This window comes from Mercurialis annua, linkage group LG1-X (assembly GCF_937616625.2).
Source record: "Mercurialis annua linkage group LG1-X, ddMerAnnu1.2, whole genome shotgun sequence".
NCBI lineage: Eukaryota > Viridiplantae > Streptophyta > Magnoliopsida > Malpighiales > Euphorbiaceae > Mercurialis > Mercurialis annua.
In genome coordinates this window covers 39,206,945-39,217,862 of record NC_065570.1, presented here as the reverse complement: position 1 = coordinate 39,217,862, position 10,918 = coordinate 39,206,945, and the positions used below count along the sequence as shown (strand labels likewise).

Genomic DNA, 10,918 nt, shown 5'->3' with positions numbered 1-10,918 from the left:
ATGCATTTTTTGCATAACTTCTTGCTTGCTTCACCGAGGACTGCTCGTATCCCTTTGAAGGACTTTGACGTAGTTGATTCGGCTGATTTGAACGACTATCCATGGGGTATTGACGTTTTCAAGTACACGTTTGATTCTTTGTCAAAAAGAGCTGTTCTTAGTCCGGGATCTCTTATTATTGAAGACAACATTTACCAGTATCGACTTCAAGGTTTACCATATGCACTGGTATGTTGGTTCTACGAGTGTTGCCCGGCGGTGGAAAATACCTTTGCTCAGCTAGTGAACAAAGATGCTATCCCGCGGATTCTGAGGTGGAAAGCATTCGTTCCTGCAAAATACATTGATGTTGACAGGGATTTATTTGTTGAGATTGCATCCGATGAGGTTCGTATGTGTTAAATTTTCAATTTTTCAAATGTAATTTATCATTGACTCTGTTTTCATATATGGTGTTCATTTGTTATGTGTAGATGATTTTCCGATCAATTGTTCCAACCCCGGCAGAGATGAATGCCCTTCGTCTAGGTGACTTATTCAAAAAAATTAAGGGAAACGAGGAGGGTTATTGTCCGGCATTTAATATATTGAAGGACGGTGAATCAACGTCGAACACTTCGAATTTAAATGTTATGGAAGAGAGGCTGGAAATTTTGATGGCTGGTCAAAAGACGATTAAGGATGATATAATGGATTTGAAACGTTTATTCACTTCCAAATGTTCCGAACTTTTGACAGTTGTCAATTCATTGAATGATAGGCTAACTCTGATTGGTGATTCTAAAACGGTAATTTGTTTTGATTTATGTATTTTGTACTTTTATCACTTAGAGTTTAGTTAAATATAATTTATGTTATTTCATATTATGTTATTGTAACCTGATGGAAACCTAATGTGAACTCCATATCTATATCAGGTTGAAATTGAGAAACATGATGTTTCTGATGGCTTGCAGACAAGGGTTGACAAAGGAAAAAAGGTTGTTCTTCCTGCAGAGGACATTTCAGTGAAACCAAGTAAAAATGGTACTTCTATAGTAACGGAACAAGAAGAAAGGGATGGTAGGGAGTCTGTTGTTCCTGTTTCTGCTGATACTAAAGCTACTTCCAGCAAAGAAAGGGATGGTAGGGAGTCTGCTGATGAAGAAGAAGGTGCTGAAAAAGTCGAATTGGAAGATTTGGTTTGCGAGAAGGCTGTACTTGAAGGCAAGGATGACCGTGGTGAACCTTGTGTTATTGTTTCTTCCGAACACGTTGATGTTATCTCTCCGAATTTTGAGGTATATTTAATAATTTGAAATTAAGCTGTTTTGATTAACTATATTAATTTGTTTATTGTCAATTTACTAGGTTTCGCGACAAAGCGAGTTGAATTTAAAATCTCCACCAGATGACACCATCAATCAGACTAAAAAAAATGCAAGTGAATCGATTGCTGAATTCAAATCAAAGGAGGTATTGTTTGCTTTAAATTATATTTATAGTTTAATTTTATAGTTTACTTACTGTATCCTCTCTTATGTTTTTGGTAGTCTGGTCCTTCTTCAAGCCGCTTCATACCGACGCAAACTGGTTGTAAAGTCCGTATTTGTCCATTTGATGCTAATCACATTTTATTCAGTGATGCCACCAAACAAGACATCATTCAGAATTGGCTGGAAGAAGGACGTCCTAAAGGGGCCAAGTTCGTATCTCGACTAACTTTTTTCAGTTCTGTTTTAATGCTCACTTATTTAATTTTTTTTTCTTTGTTTGTTTAGAAGGCAAAGCTGGATATACGATCCAAAGATTGATAAATTCCATCCTCGTCTTTCTCTTGGCGTGGTTGATATTGAAACGAAATCCTGGTTTTACCATCTCTACCACGTTGGAAAGCCTCTTGAGTGTTCTGTAAGTATATCCATATTTCTTTTATTTGTTCTTTTTATTTTATTTTATGTGTTTATTATTTGAATTACTCACGATAGTTTTGTTAATAACATTGTTGTGACTGTATGGCTACTTAACCTTGAATTTTGTTTATTTGGCAGCATGTAGATGTTCTCTTTTATTATCTGAGAAAGAAAATAAAATCTGGATATGCTGCAAACAGTAGATGTACGTCAACTGATAATTTTTTTGATCGGCGTATTCAAACTCTCTACACAGCATACAAGAAAAAGCAAGATGTGTCACTTGTTTCTTTAAAACATACAGTGGCTATCTACATTAAAGGTGGTGCTATGCGTTGCAATACGAATTGGGCTGATGTTGACGATGTTCTTTTTCCGATCAATTGTGTTAACGATTGGCATTGGATTTTGGCTCGCCTTAATTTCAAGGAACGATGCATCTATATCTACAATTCGTTGAGGTCGGCGCAATATGACAGATCAGCAACTGAATATGTTACTTCCTATAGTGTGTTGCTTCCACTATTCCTTCAAGCTACCAATTTTTATGATTCTCGAGATGACATCGATACTACTGCCGGTGCTTATGAGGGAAAGAGAATAACTGATCCGTTCAGAATAGAGATTATGGAAAACATGCCTATCCAAAATGATGTGTAAGTCTATAATTTTTTTTAACTTTAGTTGGTTGGGTTATATTAAAGAGCTATGGTGACAGAATAGGAACCTAATGTCAACCTTGTTTCTTATGTTTTTTTATTTTTTTCTCACTTTTCGTAGTGATTGTGGAGTTCATATGTTTTCCGCTGCTGAGTTCTTTGTTGATGGGAAAGTTATGGGGCATGATTATGATGTCAAAGAACACCGTGCTCGTTACGCTTCGTCATTATATTTGTATGCTCGTTGGAAGGAAAGCTCTTCTTGTGTTAGTGAAGATGAGGGTCCTCTAAAACTCAAGAGAACATCTGCCTAGGGAGTGAAGAGGAAGCTAATTTATGGAGGTTCAAGATGAAGAATGTTATTGATTTTTGTTTGTAAAGAAAGTCTCCTTTTTGTCACACTTTTATTTTGCTTGGAGGACATAAATGTCCATTTATTTCTTATTTGAAGTCTATTTTAGAGTATTTGTAAAAACAGGTAATTACAATATGTGTAGTGTTTTAGCAAATTTCCGCAAAATTGTGAATTGTCAATAGTTATATTAAAAGGCAGGAGTTCAATTCTATTTTTCTGTTCTGTTCTATAGTAGAAGTACAAAATTGAGAAAAAATAATTGGTATTACACCAAACCTTAAAATCAAACTAAACCAAAGGAATCAATTGAATGTTTGGCTGATATCTCATATATAATTCCATAAGTTCAAACTCGATGTGTGGCTAATATCTCGACGAGTTTTCATCAACACATCGAGTTTCTGCTATCCAGTTTTCCACAAATTTCATGTTGGGCTGCATAACTACTGCCATAAAACACCAAAATTCTACAATCTACATTCAAGGCAATATAAAAAAGCATCTCTTAGTAAAATTCATACTTACAAGAATCCAAAAAGAGTTCAATAAGCGGTAAATTTCAGTCACTAATCATCGTCTTCGTCTTCATTGTCACTGTCATTTGAGTCTTCTAGTACATTAGTGTCGGCATCATCATAATTGATCGTAGTATCATCCTCCTCATCGCTAGAATAAATCGGGTTTGAGTTTTGACCTTGAAACATTTGACCAACATCAACTTCATCCGGTAATACATCTATAGGATGCAAGAGTTCCAAATTTTCACCACCATTTTGATCGACTTCATGACTATTATCTGCCTCGTATTGCTGATAGGGCTCATCATTCAATATTGAATCTTCATTGCACACTTTTTCCTTTTCTGGCACATCAAATATATTCCTGTGAAATGATTTTTGCACAATTTTCCAATGACCTCCATTTTTCATATCGCTGACATAAAAAACCTGCTGTACTTGAGAACTCAACACGAAAGAATCACATGTATACCATTTACGGCTCAGATTAACAGAAACTAAGTTGCCATCTGTTTTAATTCCATTTTTATCGCCAACATCCCACCAATCACATTTAAACAAGAAAACATGATTCCCATTAACATATTGGAGGTCAATGATATCTGTTAGCACACCATAAAACTCGATTTCTTTCGACTTATGCTCTCCCGTTACTGAAACTCCATTATTTTGAGTCCGACGAAAATTATCACGCTCAACTGTGTGAAACCTAACTCCATTGACAATTATCCCACTGTACCTAGCAATTCGTATATCAGGACCTAATCCCAACGCATATATATGATCTGTTGCTGCAACCAAACCAGTAGCACGTAAGCGTCCAACCTGAAAAATAAGTTTAATGGTGAAATTAGAGGCATAATTCAATATTTAGTACTTTTATAGCATCATACTTACACACTCCTTGAACCAACTGGCAAATCCTGCCTGATGTCTTTTTTGCACATCTATAACACTTTCCTTTTGTAATTCTTCAATGTGAATCCTGCTTAACGTTTATAAAATTAGATAAAAAGTGTAAAATAAAGCTATTTTGAAACTCTAAAGTCTTTGTTTTTTCAAAATAAAATAACTTACTTAAGATATTCATCAACATCCTCACAATTGTTAAGCACATACCACTGCAATTTTTCAAAATCAGAATGGGATAACGTTTTATATTCTGTAGCTCCTAAAGGTCTTGCATTGTTTGAAAATATGGAAAATCCATTTTCCACTCCTATTTGCACAGGAAAATTATTTCTCTCAACGCGATTATATATTGTCTCAACACCATGAAAATACAGTGAACAAAAGTTCAAACATTCTTTAGTGATATACGCTTCAGCAATTGAACCCTCCGGTCGAGCTAAGTTACGTACATAATTTTTCAAAGTACGTAAGAACCTGCACAACAAATTTGTTGTAAATGTGAATAAACCATATAGATATATAAAAATTAGTTAAAACTGCAGCAAGAAAACTAAAAATAAAATTTCCTTATCAACTAACCTCTCAATAAAGTACATCCACCTATAGTTAACAGGGCCTCCTAATTCTACTTCACGTGGCAGATGAATTGCCAAATGCATCATTACCACGAAAAAAGATGGAGGATATATCATCTCAAGTTTACATATTATCAAAATGATATCGCTCTGCAACTTTTTAACTGTAGATCTTTTTAAAGTCTTCGAACAAAGCTCCTTAAAGAAAGAGCTCAACTCTGATAATGCAGTGTAAACCTCACTACGCAAAGACCCACAAATTGATGCTGGAAGTAACCGTTGCAAGAATATATGATAATCATGGCTTTTCATCCCCATAACTTTGCAGTCCTGAACACTTACACATCGAGAAAGATTGGAAGCATATCCGTCTGGCAACCGGATTGACTGCAACCATTCGCAAAACTTTCTCCTTTCAGGCTTCGGTAATGTATAACAAGCAAGTGGCATAAAAAATTTATTTCCCTTTTGCTGTAAATGTAACTCTTTTCTTATACCCATTGCTTCTAAATCCATTCGAGCCTTAATGTTATCCTTAGATTTTCCATCAATATTCATCAACGTACCCAATATATTTTCACATATATTCTTCTCAATATGCATTACATCTAAATTATGACGTAATTTTAATGTTTTCCAGTAAGGCAATTCAAAGAATATACTTCTCTTTGTCCAATTGAGCTCTTCAGGACCACGTGCACGCTTTTTTTGGTTAGGTGTCTTCCCAAAAACAAGGCTTTTAGGAAGCAAATCTAATTGCCTTAGAACTTCATCTCCTGACAACTCTTCAGGCTTTGACCCGTGCTCTGGTTTGCCATCAAATTTTCTGCTTTTTCTCCAAGAATGTTGGGCATGTAAATATCTCCGATGACCCATGTAACATTGCTTCACTCCATTTTTTAATGTTAGCGAACACGTCCACTTATTACACACAGGACATGCCAATTTTCCTTTTGTGCTCCATCCAGATAACATTCCATATGCTGGAAAGTCATTTATTGTCCATAATAATGCAGCATGTAATTGAAAATTCTTACCGCTATATGCATCATATGTTGTCACACCGGTCTCCCATAACTCTTTTAACTCATCAATTAATGGCCTTAAATATACATCGATATTATTTCCGGGAGATTCCTTACCAGGAATAAGCAAAGATAACATCAAAAAATTCTCCTTCATGCATTTCCATGGTGGTAAGTTATATGGCGTCACAATCACCGGCCACATGCTATAACTCGTGCTCATATTTCCAAAAGGGTTAAATCCATCACTAGCAAGCCCAAGTCGCACGTTACGAGCATCTTTTCCAAACCAAGCATATTTCTGGTCAAAATCTTTCCATTCCGTAGCATCAGCTGGATGTCTAATCGTATCATCATCTACACGTTTCTCCTTATGCCACCTCATATTTTCACCAATATCTTTAGACATAAATAACCTCTGAAGTCTAGGTACTAAAGGGAAGTGTCTAAGAATTTTTTGAGCAACCTTCTTGCGTTTTCCGAAACCTAATTTCCATCTAGGGGCCTTACAAGTTGGACACGTGTCAAGATTTTCATTTTCCTTCCAAAATAGCACACAATCATTTACACAAGCATCAATAGTTACGTAACCGAGTCCTAAATCACGCATCAATTTTTTAACCTCATAACTTGAGCTTGGAAGGGTTTCTCCTCTCGGGAGTGCATCCTTGAACAACTCCAAATTCGAAAAAAATGACTTATTACTAGAATTTGTGAGTGCTTTGATATTAATCATCTTAAGAAGAAAAGAGAGCTTTGAATATTTTTGACTTCCAGGATATAGTTCACAATGAGAATCATTCCACAATTTAGCAAATTTTGCTACTTCTCCTTCTAGCATGTTATTATCTTGATTGGGAAGTCTGTCTTCCATGTCGGTGTCCATAAAAGTTGCATTACACATATCATCTAACATTTCTGAAACATCATTTCCACTATCCTCCAATTCATTGTCCGAATTAATAGAGCCATCTAAACTATCACGAGGTTGAGAAGTCTCACCATGGTGCACCCAGTTTGTGTAGTTTTCACTAATTCCATATTGATATAGATCCATTTTTACTTCTTGCAATGGCTTCAAATAAATATTGATGCAGTTCTTGCATGGACATCGAACTCTGCCATTTGAATCAGTAAAGTCTTTTGCAACATTCAGAAAATTTTTGACCTCTTGAATATAACATGAACTAAATCGGTACGACGTCATCCAACTTTTGTCTGATGGCGTCCCTTTAATTCCAAAATAATATATTAGGCAACATCAATATTTGGTACAAATCTATCAATTGAAAATATAATTAAAACTTACCCATTACAAATCAGATACCGTTAGCTATTTTAAAAATATATCCAATTTCTTTCCCTGAACTACCTGCAGTTCTAAAACAAGGCTAACATTTGGTTAGTGTTACTGTTAAAACATACTCGAGGTCAGCCTATATAGTCGACGAATTATTAAACTTAACTCGAGTTTATACGTCGTTTGCAATGTTAAACTCGATGTCATGCTTAATAGTCGACGAGTTACATCCTTAACTCGACTTTTTTATCTCTGTCAAAGCACAAACTTGATGTAAGTCTTAATACTCGACGAAATGGAAGCAAAACCTCGAGTTCTTGATTTTACTGAGCTAATAAACTCGAGAATAGGTGATAAGTCGTCGAGTTTTAAGCCCGACCTCGAGTTTGTACGAATCAGTTAAAAATTTAAATTATCAATTAAACAAATAAGCAATTTGAATGTGAAATTCATCCTACATTAATCAATTTAGTCTCTTTTCATAAGTTAAAAAATACCTGGACAAATAAGCATCAACAAACACAAATCAATGAAAGTGCGGCGGCGTGAGAAGCGTACAAACGTATGGAATTGATGCGGTAGTGTGGTGTCAGTATTCAGCAAAAAAAGTTTTTCCCTAATGAAGAGTGCTTCGATTAACCTAATTTGGATATTTGAATCTTAATTGTCATATACCTTTTTTTATCAAAATAAAATATAATTTCATAACCCATTTAAACCTGTTATCATAATTATTTTTTTCAATTCCATGGTGACAAAACATTTATTAATCACAATATCATTTAATTTCGCTTAATTGCTGAAAAATAAAATTATTCACAATATTTTTACATATTATGATAAAATTTATTTTATCATAATAACTGTATTTTTAATATACAGTGACAAAACAGTTTTTGTCAAAACCCATTGTCACAACAAACACAATTAATTGCTATAGTGACAAAAATATTTGACACAATATTTAATTATCACAACATTATATAAGTTTAATTAATTGCTGAAAAATAAATTCGTTACAAAAGTCTTTAAATATTATGCTAAAATTTATTTTTTCATTATAACTGTATATATTTTCTATTTTACCATTTATTTTTTGCAATTAGTTTTTCTTTCTCTATTTTGTGTGTATTTTGTGTTTCATAAGGTTGACATATGGTCAATAAACGGTTTATTTACTGTTATTATAACTATAGTTTAAAATACAGGCACAAAACATTTGTTTTGGCAAATTACTTTGTCACAACAATATATTTACTTTTTTATATAGTGACAAATAAATATGACACAATAAATATTATAACTGTCTTTTTAAAATATCGGAACCAAACATTTGTTTTGGCAAAATATTTTGTCAGAAAAACAAATTTACTTTTTTTATTGACAAATAAATTTGACACAATAAACAGTAGTGGAAAGAGTTTTTTTCGAGTTATTCCTTAACATATATATTTTCTGCACTTCCTTTTTCATACTCTATTTTGTGTTTTATAAGGTTGACATACGGTTGACATCAGGTTCATATGCAGTCGTTATAACTGTAGGTTTAAAATACGAAAACAAAACATTTGTTTTGGCAAAATACATTGTCACATAGACATATTTACTTTTTTATAAGTGACGACAAAATTTGACACAATATTAATTTATTACAATATCTTTTATTGGCAAAATACTTTGTCACAACAAACGTAATTAAATTTTATAGTGACAAAATATATCTAATTGCTGCAAAATAAAATTTGTCACAACTTTTTTAAATATTATGATAAGAATAATTTTGTCATAATAAAAATATTTTAAATTACGGCGACAAAACATGTTTTTGTCAAAATAGTTAGTCACAACAAACATAATTATTTTTTATAGTGACAAAAATGGTTGACACAATATGTATTTGTCGCAATATCATTTCATTGAACTCTCATTGTGACAAAATAATTTTTTTTGTCACAACTAACCTATTTATTATGACAAAATATAGTTTGTCACATATTTTTTTGTCACAAGAAGCCAAATTTTTTGTAGTGGTGGGAGCCTATAACAGAGTTGAGTATCTTCTTTTGTGAGTTAACCTCCACGTCTCTAACAGAGAAAGATCTAGATCGTATGAGGCTGAAAATTCCAAAGATATTGTGTAAGCTGGAACGTATTTTTCCTCCCAGCTTTTTTGACTCCATGGAACATCTACCCGTACATCTACCGTACGAAGCTATGATGGCAGGGCCGGTTCAGTATCGCTCCATGTACCCATTTGAAAGGTAATATTACTGAAGTTTCTCAATTCTGTGTATCAGTATATTAACATGTAATGTTTACTTACTGTGGCGTATGTGGAATCAGATATTTGACAAAACTGAAAAAAAAAGTGAGCAATAAAGGGAGGGTGGAAGGAAGCATTAGTAGCGGATACCTAAATGAAGAAACCGCAAAATTTGCAGCTTATTATTTTTCAGAAGGTGACCCAATGATACCTGAGCGGCTGCAAAGAAATGAAGTTTGTGACATTGAAGTCGACGACGATGTTGAGAGACTATCTATTTTCAAGCCGCAAGGGCAATCAGTGGGTGCTTGCCGCAAGAGATATCTTGAAGATGCTGAGATTGTTGCTGCCCGGACATATGTTCTATTGAATTGTTCAGAAATTGAAAATTACAGAGAGTAAACTTTAATACAGCTGTCAATGTAATTAACAATGATTATTTAGCTTCTAATTATTATTTTCTTCGTAACTAAAGGGTTTTCGATGGCGAGTTGCGCAGAGGAAACCCTGAAATCAGCACCTCACAAATTGAAGCAAAGTTCGAGAGTGACTTTGCCTACTGGTTTCAACAATATGTAAGTATTTTACAGAATATATTTCGATTCTTTTAGTTAAAAGTTCCGATTTATAATACACTTTTACGCTTCAGGTGCAAGATCCAACTGTCTGTACCAATCCCTTCATTCTTAGTCTCGCTAAAGGACCTCTTAGATCAGTCAGAACATTTAAGGGGTACCGTGTAAACGGGTTCAAGTTTCAGACTCAAGCTTATGGGGAGGAACAACTTACAATGAATAGTGGAGTCTGCGTAAGGGGAACTCAATATGTCGATAGCGAAAATGACTTTTATGGATTTCTGACAGACATAATTGAGTTAGAGTATCCAGCGCTTCAAATGAAAATGACTGTCTTATTTAAATGCGAATGGTTCGACCCAGCGCAAAATTCAGGCACAATTAGTAACAAAAAATACAACATGGTGGATATTAATAACAGAAAGAGATACAACAAGTATGAACCGTTCATCTTAGCTGAACAAGCCAACCAAGTTCATTACCTGCCATATCCGAGTAAAAGAAGGGATAAAATAAATTGGTGGGCAGTTTGCAGGATAAAGGCGCGATCAGAGCTTGACATGCCCGAGGGGATTATCCCGGCCTTTCAAGATGACATAGAAGAAAATCCTCTCGTTGTTGCAACAGAAGACAATCCGACATATTTGGCTGATCAAACTGGAGAAGCTGAGGAAGATGCGTTGTTCATGCCTCCTGAACAAGAAACAAAAGATGAGTTCATCGCATCCTCATCAGACGAAGATGAAAGCGAAGAACTTTAGTAGTTTAGTAAATTTTATGTATTAGATTTTTTGCAACCATAATCAATTGTTAAAGATGATGTATTAACGCTGCTCGAAATTAT

At 34.3% G+C, this 10,918-nt stretch overlaps 2 protein-coding genes across 2 annotated transcripts; one reads left to right on the top strand and one right to left on the bottom strand.

Annotated features, from left to right (window-relative positions):
* On the top strand, positions 1-2,063 carry LOC126668847 (uncharacterized). Its single transcript, XM_056104406.1, has 5 exons — positions 1-387; positions 474-788; positions 918-1,280; positions 1,351-1,455; positions 1,533-2,063. The coding sequence occupies exons 1-5, from the start codon at positions 1-3 to the stop codon at positions 1,758-1,760; spliced, it is 1,398 nt and encodes a 465-aa protein (XP_055960381.1). The 3' UTR covers positions 1,761-2,063.
* Positions 2,064-3,208: 1,145 nt separating this feature from the next.
* On the bottom strand, positions 3,209-7,376 carry LOC126668838 (uncharacterized). The gene is made up of 4 exons (XM_056106286.1): positions 4,916-7,376; positions 4,502-4,810; positions 4,322-4,409; positions 3,209-4,249 (listed from the first exon to the last, which is right to left on the bottom strand). Exons 1-4 carry the CDS (start codon positions 7,141-7,143, stop codon positions 3,473-3,475), a joined length of 3,402 nt encoding a protein of 1,133 aa, XP_055962261.1. The 5' UTR covers positions 7,144-7,376; the 3' UTR covers positions 3,209-3,472.
* Positions 7,377-10,918: the final 3,542 nt, after the last annotated feature.